At 38.0% G+C, this 16,299-nt stretch overlaps 1 protein-coding gene across 1 annotated transcript; it reads right to left on the bottom strand.

The window, feature by feature from the left end:
- Positions 1-4,282: 4,282 nt before the first annotated feature.
- Positions 4,283-15,973, bottom strand: e2f3 (E2F transcription factor 3). The gene is made up of 7 exons (XM_084423422.1): positions 15,422-15,973; positions 13,469-13,571; positions 13,095-13,314; positions 12,805-12,972; positions 10,772-10,886; positions 5,297-5,435; positions 4,283-5,202 (listed from the first exon to the last, which is right to left on the bottom strand). The coding sequence occupies exons 1-7, from the start codon at positions 15,680-15,682 to the stop codon at positions 4,928-4,930; spliced, it is 1,281 nt and encodes a 426-aa protein (XP_084279548.1). The 5' UTR covers positions 15,683-15,973; the 3' UTR covers positions 4,283-4,927.
- Positions 15,974-16,299: the final 326 nt, after the last annotated feature.

The following is a 16,299-nucleotide window of genomic DNA, read 5'->3' as shown; positions in this document are numbered from 1 at the left end:
TAATTATAATACTAAAATGCATGTGCCAAACACCTTATGGGTGAATATTGTCATGTATCATGAGTATGTGTATATACTAGAGAAAGGAACTGGCTAATATTTAGCCATTCAATGTGTGATATCTGCTACACAAACAGTACATTCACTTATGAGAATGCCTTTTATTCCCATCTGGAAACTAAACCATCTGGATCAATCACACACATTTTCACTGACAAAAAAAAAACATTCTATCGGATTAATTAACCTTCAATGAACTGCCTGCATTTTGACTTGTATGATTCTTAGGTATCAAACAATAGGTATCATTCAATTAGGTATAATTGAATAATCTTATGCAAGTTCAATGAGCAAATAGTGGCTATCTCGGGGAAAGGCATGCGTCTTGCAATCCGTATCAATCAAATTTCTGTATTTCAACTAAACCATAACACAGCCCTTGTGAAGTGTGCTTAAATTTTGTATGCTTAAGTATATTTCTAAAAACTGTACTTGCAGGTAATACAATATTAATTAAATAAAAGGCCACTTAAGTGTACTATAATGCAATTTAATAGCAATTAATAGGCAATTGAGTGTCAGTTCAGTTCATACTTAGTATATTCTTTGACAATACAGTACATAGCCACGGCATGAGGCCTATCTTTGTGAATGTAAATAACTGCAGACACAAATAGGGTGAATTTAGTGTGATTGGGACACTTTTCGCCATTGAGATGACTTGGAAAAAGTGCCCCAAGCAACCTGAATTCACCCTATTTCCTATACATGAAACAAAACTTAGACAGGCCTTTTTTTGGGGGTAAATAATGCTAAACACGTGGGGTATGGAGTAATATTTTGGATGGTCATTTGGTCAGTAGTCTAAAGAGACAGCTGTCCGGTTGCTTGTGGTAATTTAGTCAACAAATGAGGCATCTGGGTTTAAATCTCAAACATCTGTGAATGAAGCATGAGAAAAAGACAAATTTCCATCTGAGTAACCCTTTGATTTTCCTAAGAGACACAAGGAATGCTGAAAAACATGATTCTTACGTGATATAAATTTCAAACAAACTAGCAAATAAGCACAAACAGAAAAATAGCACAATATATCAGTGACGAGTCATTCAGTTGCCTTGGTATCCGCTACTATGAATTCCATACAGTTAGCACAGTCAGACCTTATGACTGCTTTTCTAAGTATGCAAACATCTCTTCCTGAAAGAAATAACTAGGAATTTGAATACCAATTAATCTGGATAAGATCACCCATGCAGACTGCTTTCAAAGCAAATGTATGTTGTGTTTAATGAGCTCACAGCGATGCATTATAGCCCTGTTGTTTGCATTGCAATTCTAATCTATCCTTGTTTATACTGTCCACAGACCTCTGGCCACTGCTGCAGGATCCAGTTGAGCAGTCAGACTCACTACTGAAACTCTGAAACACAGAGCAGAAGGAATGGAGGGCAGCCTGCTTCTGATTGGACACGTAGGATGCGGCGAATAGAAGCGTAGCGTAGCCCTCATCCAATCAGTATCCATCAAAACACGCCGTGTGCTTTTATGAATGAGGAGCAGCGTATGCTGTGCATGTGCGCACGTGTAGCGCTTCTACGCTGCGTGTACGTTTCAGCTTTACTGTAGCACTTATACACGTTCAGTGGAATGAATCACATGCTTTAGTAACTGATTAAACTCTATTACTCATCATACAATCATTTTGAAAAAAATCTGATCATAACGTGGCAGTTCAACAGGCTGTACAAGCACATGGGCTGAAATAAAGTGCAACGCTTTGCAACTGTCTGGCTTGAAATTTCCCATCGGAGCCTGTGCGGACAACAACGGCAGCTGAATGAAGCATTAATCAAGGGCACACAAATATCAGTTTTCACATAACCAATGAGAACAGCTGCAGCCATTTGTTTTAACTGCTGGATGCATAGTATAATTTGAATAACTGATAAAATCAGTGACTTTCCATGAACCTAGTGTCTGGCAAGCAAAACTAGGGAATTAGGTTAAGTGTGTCTGGGCGCTCTTTGGTGTCTCAACAGTGCCCCCTACAGGCAAATGAGAGAGGCGCTACTCAAAATAAATTACATCATACATTGCCTGCCCATTCACTGCCGTTTCTCTCAGACAAAGAGCAGACAGCCTCAGAGCCGAGACACATTAGTCGAAGCATGGCGAGATAAGGGACATCTGTAGGAGAACGTGTCCGCCTGTTCATTCTGATGACACTGTCTGCTCTGATGGTCCTAAAAAAAGAATTATGTGAAATTAAACATTTAATCGCTTGCACTGCAGGACTGAAATAATGCAAAAATGCCTTTAAAGGTTTTGAAATGCTCATCATTATATATATCATCTTGAAAGGGAGCACTAAACAAAACCATATAAAGTAAAAATGCAAGGCTGCATGAAGAAAACAATTTGCACTTTAGTTTTATAAGAAGCAGTTTAAGATCTACATTAAATGGCATTGCAGTGATTTTGTGAGAAGAATATTGTCAAGATAGTGGTTTGCAGACATTTCTGTCTTTCAAATGAAGAACATGCCATCTAATGGCAAGCAAGAGAAGGACAGTCATTACAAGAGACATGTTGTACCTTAATACATGTACCTGGTTTCACAGACAAGGCTTAAGCTAGTCCCAAACGAAATATGTTTGAGCCAATAGGAATATGTTCCAATTGAGAAATATGTCAGTGCAAGTTGCTTTTTGTCTCAAGATACACACCAGTAACGTTTTTTCCAAGGCACATTTTGAAAGCTACTTAAATGCGGTAATTGAACTTAGGCCTAGTCCTGTCTTAGTCCAAGCCCTGTCTGTGAAACAGGGCCACAGCATTGTTGACAACACACTAAGGAAACAAATTATTTCAAATGGACAATTCTGCATCCATCATTACACAATTAGCATTTAAATTCAGCAGTGAGCTCAAAAGATCAGCTTGTCCTATATTTATTCTAATATTATATAATTATATATATATATACACATATATATTTATTTATTTATCAAATGATCAACACTGGAGAAAAAAAGTGGCAGTTTACCCTACTGACATATTAGTGTCTTATAGGCAACATCTTGTTCCCTTTTAGTATTTTTGTAACATTCAGGATCTGAGCAGTATATCTCAGATGAACCAATGAAATGACAACTATAAATAGTTTTAATAATTATTGCATTGTGATGTTCTATAAACATCTATTCAGAACCAATTCTGAATGATCAAAGTTCAGCACAGAGTTAGGACAAGCCAAGACCAACAATTCTAAATAGAACAAGTTATATAAACTGATATCATTGCATAAAAGGCCTTTTACATCATATGTATCCATGATCAACGGGACAGAATGTGCAGAAATTCATAACTTTATTAAAAACAATTTGCAAACAATTAATGCACAGTTTACAGTCCACATATAAAACTTCACATTTCACACATTGGCACAAAACTGCCTCTAATTGTAAAAAAAAAAAAAAAAAAAAAAAAAAATTCAAACTGCACTGTAGGAATAGAATACATACTGGCAAAGTGATTAGTCATTTTTCTATGCAATATGGCTGCATACATGACCAACATCCTCATTCCAATGCAGAACCAAGAGAACTAGTGAGCATTAGCACTAATTCAAATTTAATATGTACCATAATTTACTTTAACCACAGCAAAAAAAACTGCATTAACAAGTTACTTCACATCTGAAGTATTACACAATTGAACTTTACAACTAAAATACAACTAAAGTAACTGAATGGTTATGTCTAATTTGCTGGACTGAAGGTATTTAAAGGGGGGGGGGGGGGGGGACTAGAATGGCTATAACAGCAGCCTGTGTACAAGCCCATAATGCGGTTGTGCTAGAATAAAACCAAATTAAATTAATTTATAGGATTGAACAAAGAAACATATGATGGGAAATTAATGTGCACTACACCAAACAGCTGCTACTGAAAACCCTAAAATTCTCTGTGGGACAGTAAATGTTAGATAATCAAGTGGCGAGTTATGCCACAGATGTCCATGATGGCTTCATAAGACTCAAGTCTTCAGTGCAATTCAGATACTGAAATACATTCAACATGAAGGGGGACTAGATTAGGGGAATATCCAAAATTCAGTTTCCAATCTAGATTTTACAAATTAGCCAAAACTGCACAACTTGCAGAATCATTACATTGTTGTTTACACATGAATCACACCAAAAATGGAGGAAAAGACATGTTCATTTCTTTGCACAAATCATTTGGTAACAAAACTGATAAGACGCTGTAGTTCAGGAAAACCGATTTCATTCTACATTTACCCAGACATCACTAGATCACCACACAAAGCACCCACTCCTTGATTTGTGCCCTGAGATACTGTACACTGGCATATAGCATAGTAAGTGATAAAGCACCAAATGCACTTTGGATCATTCAATAAGGGAACAACTCGCTGATCTTCTTTGATTTTCAGCTAGCCTACAATGCTGAGATGACTTTCCCCATGAAAGCAAGCGAGAGATTAACTCAATGGGAGAAAACAAAAACTTGCATTAAGAGTAAAGAAATACTCTATTTTTGAGGAAATTGTGAACTTTCTGCATTATTCGCAGGGGCTGCCCATCACAAAAACCAGTATAACATTTACAGACCAATCACACAATTCATGCAACTCACCACACTAAAAATAACTTTAAAATTACATTATCAGGGTACAGAAACCCATCTGTACAGTAAGAGACAAGAGGAACCTTGGATCCTGAGGCAGTAAACCTAAAGATCCATGCGTAAACTGAATGTCAAATGTGACGAGGAAATTCAGTCTGTAGTTCATCCCAAGATTTACGACCCATCAATCTTGTTAATCTAGATTTCATTCAGGAACTAAGCACCACCGGTCAACTAACTTGAAATCAGGTCCGGCTGGCTTCCGGGATCGCTCATATCCTAAGCAGGTCATCCAGCGCTAGCGTGTCCAGGTCGCAGGAGTCGAACAGATCACTTATACCCTGCTCATCACCCAAGCTCAGCATGTATTCGTCATTGAGCAGAGCAGGAGACAGCGGCACGAAGGGGATTGACTCCTCTGGCTGTTGGAGAATGGAGGACAAGGAGGAACTGAGGGGTGACATGGGGGCACTTCCAGCCAAGGACCCAAAACCATTGACGCTACCGTTCATCTTCACACCATCAGCCATTCCATCTGAAGCAGCTTCTGAAATGATATAGAATGGGAAAATATACTTGAAGGAAACTTTCTTTTGGAAGGACCAGATGTTATTGTTGCTGTAAAAGTTATGAGTTCTTGCCTTGGGAGACTTTGAGAAACGCAGGGTGATTTCCATTCACATCAAGGCCGTTCTGCAGCAGACTCCCGGAGTCGCCACCGTCCGTACAGAGGAAAACATCAATGGGACCCTTGGAGCTACTCAGGTGGACCTGTAAACTCTAAACAGGCATTGCAAAGAAGTTTAAGTATAAAAGGAACACATAAATTACTTTAATGAGCTGCCTCTAATAGAACCAGAGTACAGGGTTTTTGCAGGTTTCAGCAAGTCAAATTTAAGACCTTTTTAAGACCATAAAAATTGAAATTTAAGACCTTAAATCTTTGGCAATGCCAAAAAAAAAAAATTTCTAATCAAAGAATTCATTTTATTTCAATGAATTCAGTCATTGAAAAAGCATTAATTTAATTTACAGATAAAGCAATCACATTAGAAGGCTAACCTTCCACACCCAACAACGTGTGTCAGAGAAAAGAACAGAATCAGATTAAAAAAAATTACAGAAAATTGTACTTTGCATATTATACTGTAAAAAACACATAATTAGTTGATTTTAGTTGATCATAACTAGAGATGAAATGGCATGAACATTTCATTTCAATGATTATAGTGACAAAAATGATCACGGTTATCACAGAATCCTGTTCAAAAAGTACTAATACTACACAATGTCGAAAACCAGCAAATAACGAATAAAATTAGCATTAATATGCACTTTTTGTTTACATAAACATTCAAATAATACCATTAAAAATGATAGCCAGATTTGAAAAGTGTCTTGCAACATGTTATATACTAACATGTGCAAGTTCAAATAAAGTTTTGACAAAAAAGGTTTTTATAAAAAGATAAACCTCACATAATTTCAGACTTTAAATAATTTTTTATAAAAAGATAAAATTACTGACATTTACAATGCACTTTAGCTTCTTTTATTATTAATTGTAAAATTCGATCGGATTTTCCCGTGGTGTCTGTCGTTGCTATGCAACCATGCGCTCTCCACAATGACAACTCTCCAATGGATTTCTAATGGATTTCCACCACCAAAAAACGCTTGCTGTGGCTCTGCTACAAGATTTATTTACGGAGAAGAGAAAAACACCCGTAGTGTTTGGGTGCACCTGCATCCTTCCTGTTGACTGATCTTTCAATATTGTTACAGAAAGGGCGAAGCTGATTGGTTGATTCTTGTCACATGACCTGCGGTGCGTTTGCAGCATTCTGAAGAGTTTGATTTTATTTTATTTTTTATCTCGCTGCGCCTGGAAAAAAACGAGCGTGTCGCTTCAATTATGAGTGCGCTTACCGCATGCCTACATTTGAACGAACTTGAGCGCGCAAAAGATGCGATATGTGAACGGCCAGTTAGCGAGACTTTCCTAGACTTGACTAAATGAAATTTAAGACCACGGATGAAAATCTGGCCGTTTTTAAGACGTTTTAAGGCCTTAAATTTAAAGTGCAGAATTTTAGACTTAAGACTTTTTAAGACCCCGCGGGAACCCTCAGAGTAACTTTAAATGGCTATTCACAAAATGAATTCAGAAATTGAAGAAAGTTCATTATCCTAAAAAAACAAAGCCAAAAATAAAGTTTAATCATAACATTTGTTCAATTACACTGTTTAATTTGCATGAGGAAGTTTTTACATCAACTTAAAAGTTTAAACTCTACTTTATACCAGGGATGGGTCATTCATGAACGGTCTATTCATTGCGTCTGTCACGTGACACACGAACGAAAGACTTTGAAGGTAAATTAAAATATTTATGTTCCCTGTAAATTATCTTTGGCTGCATTATGATGATTTCTAAATTTAAAACATGATCAAGATTTTTAAACCATTCAAGGGAGACAAGACACAAACTCACTACTGTATCTAAGATCTAACGCGTCTTTGGAAAATGCTAAATTAAACACTGTTTGAGGGTCAAGGATTTCAACCCTTCCAAACCATTAAGACAAAAATGGCTGTTTCAGCCCAAAAAAAAATTCAGTTGCATTACTCTCTAGATATTTTCCTCTCACAGGACTTGGTTAAAGTATACCCATCTAACAATTTGCTACATTAATAATTTGATACATCATATTTACACTCACCAAATGCATGTTCAAATCAACATGAACTCACTAGCCAATTAGGCGGGTTATGTTTGTTTTATTACTCTGAATGTCACCACTATGAGCAAATCCCCTATGAGGAGCCTCTGACACGCTCTAGTTCATTGGCAAAGAGACAAGATGCCACTTTTTCCAACTCGTTCTCACTTTTTTTTTTTACTGTACAGACATCTAAACACTCCCTTTAGCATATTTCACCGTTAAATATTCGTTTTGGAGCGAGCTTAACTTGGAGTAAAATAAATGCTTTTTTTTAGTCAGAATTTTACAACGGGTAGGATTCAGTTTGTGCCACTTGCACCAGGGTTTATTTGTTGCTTTTTCACATTCCATCTGCCTCGTGACAGATGAACAAACTAATGAATAGTCTAAAGTCAGAAGACGGTATTTGACTTCAATAATTTAGTTTATTTCTGATGTGTTTGTTAAGGCTTGTAGATGATCTAAACGGCTGGTAACTTAATTTAGCAGCCAAATTGGCTAGTGAGTGAAAATTCAAACCCTAATTATTATTCATTCCTACTATCACAATATCGCTCTATTAAAGTGAGTGACTTTTTTTGTCAGATGTGTTGTACTGTCTGGTGAGCTGCAAGACAATAAAGTACATAAATGAACAGTGGCTTTCAGTTTTGCTCTCAGAATTCAGTTAACTTTTTTTTGCTTGTTCATTTTTATTGCCACATCAGCAATCAACCTTTTTTTGTGTTATCCTGGTCGAAGGAAACACAGCGTGAATCTGACTAGCCAGTTTGTGAATAAACGACTCCAATGAGAAGGTTTTAATTAATCTGTCAAAGTGACTCTTGAATGAGTTTCTCATCGGACATAAATAGCTCACTCGCTCAATGAATCAGTTGGTTACTGAATTAAAATCTTTCATGTGCAAGTCACTAAAGTCATCTCACTCAAAACAAGCACTACTACCTATATACTCTCAGCAAAGCTCGTATCCTAAGGATTTTATTGATACCGATACTGCTTGATACTACTCTCCATAATTTGGTGCAAATAAAACAAGACAGGACAAAAAGATATGAAAAGACAGTCATACTATGTTATACTGTTATACTAAAAGTGGGCGGTTCTTTTCTAAAATTCGGGAAAATCCTCCACTATACCTTAAAGCTCAGAGTCATTTTCATTCAACGCGGTGAATGCTAAATTGCGGACTTTGTAATTTATTTGCTTATTTCAAGATCAATTCCTTTTTTTAATCTTTCGGTGATGCGTACTCCGTTGAATTTGCAAATAACGTGAGAATTGAAGATTTGTTTTGTGGAGACATTTCTGTGGCCAAACGTAAATTAAACCGGTTTAACAAATTGGATGGCTATCTGGGGTCGTATTCACAAAACATCTTGAGGCTAAATGTAGCTCCTAACTTGCCAATTTAGGAGAAACTCTTAAAAATAATGTCAGTCCTAATTTTAGGACTCCTAAATTTCTGCTCTAAGAGTAATTTACAAAGCATTTTAGAGCGAACAGCAGCTTCTAAATCTGTGAAAAGTTAGTAGTCAAGAGGACTCCTAAGTCACTAAGACGAAAATCACAAACAATCTTAATGGCTGTTGCCGGCAATCCACCCAAAGACACTGTACACCGTTGAGGCAATAAGTATAGAGCCTTGGGTGCTGAGCTTTTTCTTCATAAATGCAATAAATATTTTTGATTTATAGATTTCATAACATAAAGGTTCCTTTATGTATAGGCAATATGCATTGAATGATGGAGAATAAAACATTGCAGTCAAGTGGACCTTTCTCTCTCTCACTTCGCTTCCTGTCTTTATAAAAAGGCAAAAATGGCAACAATACATCTATAATAAAAAAAAAATGTCTGATTACCTGTGGCAGTTGTTTAACAACTACAAATGATCAGATAGAGTAAAGTAAGCCTATTTGCCGTGCTGTCCGATGGGATCGAGGGCTCAAAGCTTTTACCCCAAACCCAGAGTATTCCCCCCCGTATCCCCGGCTGGGCCGAGAGTGAGGAGTCGGAGGGATGCAGAAAACTGTTGAGGTAACTAGGTAAAGTTGGCTGTGTATACTGTATGTATATATATATATATATATATATATATATATATATATATATATATATATATATATGCCTCCTCTTGAATTGATTAGATCAGTGGTTCCCAATTCCAGTCCTCGTGACCCACTGCTCTGCACATTTTGTATGTCTCCCTTATTTAACACACCTGAACCAGATCATCAGCTCATTAGGAGAGACTCCATGAACTGAACTGAGTGTGTCAGATAAGAGAGACCTACAAAATGTGCAGAGCAGTGGGTCACGAGGACTGGAATTGGGAACCACTGGATTAGATAATGCTCCTCCAGAAATTTGTTTATAAATCAAAAATTGTCTCTTGAATTCTGCAATCTCTCAAGATGCAGACATGAAAGAGGCTGACAATTAGTTAAATATACTTGTTTAATTAGTGCCTACTCTATAAAATATTTATTTGAATATGGCAACATTTTTATTTTAAAATCTTTAATTGAACCTGGCAACATGATACCTCGTTCTACAATATATCTATGATTGAATCACTGACAGAGACCCATCCCCACTCACCTACTTTTTTGTAAGCTTGTTGACATCCATAGCAACGAGGTCAACCCCACCCTTACTCTTAGCTTAAGACTTCTCTCTATTCCTTGGTAAAAGTTGGTCTCAGTATCTTTGTGAATAGGTTATGAGAAAACTCTTACCTAATAACTTTTACTGCTACATTGTTGTGAATACGGCCCCAGATCAGTAAAAACGCATTGACAAGTGTAAAGAGGCCCTGTAACACGTGAAAGCCGTGAAAGAACTGAATTCATGATTGCGTGCCAACTAAGAGGCAGGTCACAGTGTTTGTCAGTCAGTCAGTGCGAGATCCGCATTGAGCGCTTAAGTTTTTAACATTACGCACCTCCCAAAGAAACAAACCTGAAGAGACTTTCACATTATGGACCAATGACAGTTTAACAACGTTACTGCTCTGATGAGAAAACTTTCATTTTCCTGTTATCACTGTGAAGCTGCTTTGAAACAATCTGTATTGTATAAAGCACTATATAAATAAAGGTGACGACTAAAGGTGACTTTGTTCTTCAGTTTAGCTTGAACTATATCCTGGTGCATTTATGGTGTTGAACTTAGTTTAAAAGAGTTCAAACAGTATCCTAACTAGACGTTCATTTGATATGTAGTTAAACACACATGAAGAGTTTTGTTGTAATAAGCTACATTTAAAAGAAGGTTTTTGAGTAGGCAGAAAACAGATTCCCAACCGTAGTAGAAAACAGTCCTTGTTTCATGGAGTGAATAGGTCTCTGAACACTACATGCATGAAACTAAAACAAAATTATTTACCTCCTTTGGATCAGGCACTTCCAGCTTTGTTTCAGATGGTGCTTTGATCGCTATGACGGTTTGGTCTTTTAGGCTCTTTATTCTTCGGATGTCCTGATAGGTCACATAGGCATATGTGAGAAAGGTTAAGGACAAAACAAGCAACTACTAAGTCTTTCAACACATCTGAATGTTCATTTATGTTTATTTCCTGCTGTAACTAGTAGTAAAGAGAAGACGTGATCAGTACACGTGCCACTTGAACTGAACTGGCTACAGCAATCTGTCATGCCACATTAAAGGGACGCTTCACCCATTTGCATTAAGCTTTGTATCGTTAGAAACCCAGTCATATTTTTGAATGGTCGTGCATTATTCCCCCGAAATACGGATTTCAGTGCTGCAGTTCCTGCTTATAATGATGTAAAAATTATCATTTTGCGTCATTCTAAGCAGGAAGTCCCATATCCTTGTAGAGGGGTTGAGACTACAAACACTCGTTCCTCATTTTTCCAGAGGGTGGGACCCACTCACGCTACAGACCTATTACAGATCAATGGGTGGGACTTCACTTGTAGAAACTAAAAGCAATATCCGCCATCTTGTTTGGAAGCTAAGCTAACAGGTGCTGTGGAGCCAGATGTGAAGTTACGATAATGGCGGAAGGTACTCAATATGATATGGAAGAGGATTTCAAAAGTCAGATGCTTGAATCAGATGTTCGTGGCTACCTTTTACGAGCCGCAATATAGCAAAGAGCAGCTGAGGCGGATGGAGGAACAGGAGGCAGAAGACCTGCCTGTCACGGACACGGACTGAACACCTGGTGGTAGCTAGCCTTGTAGACGGAAGAGTGATTTCTCTGATAGGCAGATTCCTCATAGGCGGTGTTCTGGATTAATGGGAGAGGCTTGCGAAGCTGTGCAATGTGGTGCATTGTGGGAGTTGCTGTCTTCCATACAAATGCGCCCTAAAGTTACTTTGTCTTTCCTCTGTCAAGGCGGCACCAAATTAGAAATTTATGTTACATTTCGACTACATACATGTCCCACTTTCAATAAAGATGAATGTTACCACAGGTGAAATGCTCCTTTAAAGAGCACCAAAACAGCATTATTAGAATTTTCTAATAAAACCGACAGACCTTGAAAGCTGACACTTTGTTTCAAATCAAAAGTAACAAAGCTTACAGCGATTTATTGGATGGGAGGTGCACTACAGATAAGTTATGTTCAACTGACAACCACAGACGAATCTTGCAATTTAAGAATTGATATTGGTTCATCAATTAAAATCTATTCAAATTGAGAAGACGATATTTTTAACCCAGCCCTACTTCTAATGCCTGCTACAGACTGTGTGATTTCAGCAATCCTATAGGATCATTACAAATCACACCGTACGACATGGATCTAATAAACTTGGGTACGACGTATGTAGACTATACAATGATGACACCTATTGAACAGTAGGCTACGATGCAAGATAGTATAGAATAATTAAATGTCATTAGCATGCACTAGTGGTAAACAAATAGAGCAAGATGAATCACACTTTGGCAATTGTACTTTTTATGTGCGCAGCAAAAAAGAATGAGGAAGCGAAAGATGAGAATATGGTCGTGGTCATGGCTGGGGAAAGAGGCCAATTTTGCAAATGGAGCTTGAAGTAAAGTAGTTTTTTGCTTTAGCAGAACATCACATTGATCAATATGCATTTCATGTTGCATTTTTATTGACTAGTCAGTAGACATAGGTTGCATCAAACACACTGTGAAATGATCATGCTAAATTTCTTAAACTGTCAGAAAATTATCGCAGGCCATCTTTGGTTGCCGTCTTTGCACCTCTCTACTTATACGACGTAGGACCACCGTTTAGGAGCCATGACCACCGAAATCACCACGATTGGTCATCTTTCGTCTGGGGACAGCCCAAAAATCGTACAATGTATACCAGGCATAAGGCTTAGATTCCTACTCGTGCTCTCCTTTTCTGGCCTTCAGTGATCATTACACACTTCAGAAAGTACAGATAACTGCTTGTGAAGGATATTTCTGACTGTGGATCTCCTCGGTCATCTGCTGGACGTTACGTGTGCAGGTCTGAATGAGCTCATCCAGTCGTCTCTCCTCCTGAGTGAGCGCCAGCATCTCTCTGGCCAGGCTGTGACTCTGCATCGCTGGAGACGGAAGACCACCTTCTGACGGCAGACTGGAGCCGCTGCAAACACCAGAACAGAAGTCAACGCTTAAAACACTTCAAATCCAAACAGGCTCAAATCTACTAAAACTTCCAAAATAATCAGTGTTGCAGAATATGAACCACGATTTTAAGTAACCCACAGCCATTGTATGTTGTTCTTAGACTTTTTCTTGATGAGGCGCACTCCCTCCAGCACGTTGGTGATGTCATACAGACGTCTCTTCTGGACGTTGAGCACAATGGCAGCTTTATTGAGATCCAGCACTCCATCGGAGGATTGCGCCAGAAGCTGACAGAACTTTTTAGTCAGAAAGCCCAAGGATGTGTCGTACCGAGTCTTCTCCGGTGGGGTTTTAGGAGCTGAAATGCAAGAGGTCATTCAATCATTCTTAACTCTGCGGCAGAAGGAAGCATGGCTGGTTGGTGATGTAATTAGATGGTATAATTTAATATCGGTGACTCTACACACTTATCGCATGAGCAAAACTGTGGAATGACAGAATGAATTTAATACCTTTGGGGACCTTCAGTTTTAGGGCTCCTTTGCGACTCCGAAAGGTTTTAGCTGGCTCGCTGTATTGGTGGTCTGTGATGTCAAGCTCCAACCTCCTTTTAGCCTGTGTCAAGAATAAAAAAATAAAAAAACATACTCTTTTGGTCATGTGTTTGTGAATTTGTCAGGGTTATTAGCCTACATTATTAGAATAGTATAAGACTACTATTATTACCCTCAATTTAAATAGCAGCCAAAACGAATTACTCCATTCAATGTGCTCAATCATCAATAGAAAATGTATGAGTACATCAAATCTAACACTTGTGTTTAGACAAGTTGGTCAAATAATTGGACAATAAATCTCAAATGGCTCCAAAAATCTGTCAATATATTGTCGGTTACCATTAAAAGGTACTTTTTTTTAAGACTAACAGGTTGCGTGTCCCTAAAAGAGCATCTTCAGCAGACTGTACAGGCTCAGATTCATCTGAAAAGCAGCAGATATTGTTTTTTCATTTGTCTAGTAATACCACTTCAAAATTCAACACACAGATAGTAGGGGAGAAATTAAAATGGCTGTCCATTACCTAAGCCTTAAACTCGGTGACCACTGAGAAACTTAGAAAGGACAAATGACACTTTAGTTAATTATAGCCTAGATGCAGTGAATATCTATTTATGCATTTTGCATGTTGCAGAAATACTGCTGTCATCACTACATGATAAACGGGAAATATATTTCACGTCATAGGAAGTGCACTTCTTAAGTGCTGCATAAATGCTTGCATGCATTGCAACTTTAAACAAATAAAATACAAAACAAAAAATCCGTTAGAAATTAGTTTTAGCATAATCTGGTTTTGGTTGAATTTAAGGTCCTACATATTTGGTAACATTAACTGACATACGCATAAGAGATCCTAATAGTATGTTATTTAGAATCACAATTTTAATTTTATGATTGATAAGTAGGCTACCATATAATTGGATTTATTCTCGCATGACGTTTTTTTTTTTTTTTTGCTGTTGATGTTCCCTCATTCATCCCACTTTATTTTTCCTTCCAATCTTTGATCACTTGTAGTTCACTTCAGGTTTGCATTTGTCGTTTTTAAATTCTTTTTTTTTTAGATTTGGTAAGTTTGGAAAAGTTGTATTGTTCCAGAAACCTATAAAACATGTATAAAACAAAAAGTTTGATATCTCAATAAGCCGTTTAGCTTTGGGTAACATGAACACCACCGACCTCACGTATGAAAATTTTCATTATAAACAAATGCCAGTCAGGAGTTTTTGCAGTAAATCACGCTTAAAAACAACAGTTAGCAAAGCATTCGGCTTAGCACAGAGTCCGCGAGCTCAGAGATGACTCCATCCCCCATCCTAAGACAACAAACCAGGGCCTAGACTTCACTATTTCAAGCTTTTGCATAGAAAGCAGACTCTTATCAGACCATATATACTCGATATTAAATTGCATATGGTCTATATCCGACCTATATAGAGCTATTTACAGCAGTAACCCTCGAGCTTTCGAATAAAACTTTAAAAGGCGTGCAACTGGACAACCAATCGAGTTACAAATACTACAGCACTGTTATTTTAAGTTAAAGAACAACATAATACATTGCAGCATCTTGTTTAACACGATTACAGTCGTATTGTCCAATACAGTTAGTTATATCGTGACTACGTTGCGGAAATGTGTATGTGTATGTTTGTGGTAAACCATCATCATGCGTCATTACGCATTTTTTAGGGGACATTCAGTAAAGTTCTTAATTAGTTAAGTATCGTAAACGTGCTGATTAGTTCTGCACAATAAACCTGCCTACTCCGTATACTGAATGCACACAACGCAGATCCAGCAGTTAGCCATGATGACAGCAGAAGTAGGCTAAGTGGACTTAGCCTAACGACTTAACATTTGCAGGATTGAATGTGTTTGACAGAATTAAAGCAGGCATTTACCGGTGGTCGTCCTAGTGTGGGTCGTAGTCCTGTCCCATGTGTCGCTCCTTGTAGAGGAGTTGTGTACAAACTGTCAGCAGAAGCCTCGGGCACACAGACATTATTAGTGGACGGCGGTGTGTTTATCTGTATACGGGCTGCTGCATTGGAATAAGCTGCACATCGTCGATCGGAAACCGCACTAAAAACACCGTGCTGTTCGCCTCTAACAACCCCTGTTAACATAATTTGTCCTGGGACCGAGGAACCCCCCTTTCTCATGATCCTCAGAGGCGCAGGTTCCCTTTGTCCCACTTGTGATTAGAGGCTCTTTTTCTATCAGATCCGAGCGAGTGGCTATAAAATAATCATAAATTATGAAAGCGCACAGTCTTAGGAATGCATAGCTGTAATATGAGTGAGATTGCTAAATCCTAAAACACCCGATGTAAGCGATTAAAATGCGATGCAAACTCCCTCTCGCTAGAGCGAAAAATGGCTCCAGGAAGCGGACAATGAAGTAGGGGATGAGGTTTACGCGCGAAAGGTCCTCCCGCGAAACTCAGATTTCCCGGGAAATATTTGAAACAGATTTGCATATGTGCAGTCATTCGCCGGCTCCGTTCTGTTTTCCGCCCTTAAGTGCTGACGTGTAGGTATAGTGGAGCCAATGAAAACGCACGATGGCGTTTTTTTAATACACCGGTTTGTCCTCTAGAAGGCGCTAGATATGCGAAACAGGACAAATGGAAAAACACATGGCTAAATGCTAACAGACAGATCTCGATATACATAAATATTAAACAATAAGTAGACAAATCCACCAAAGCTCGTAAAAAAGACCAGCGTTGTTATCCTTAACTAAAACGATATATATATATATATATATATATATATAT

Source organism: Rutilus rutilus (genome assembly GCF_951802725.1).
Source record: "Rutilus rutilus genome assembly, chromosome: 11".
Lineage (NCBI taxonomy): Eukaryota > Metazoa > Chordata > Actinopteri > Cypriniformes > Leuciscidae > Rutilus > Rutilus rutilus.
This window is presented reverse-complemented; position numbering and strand designations above follow the sequence as displayed.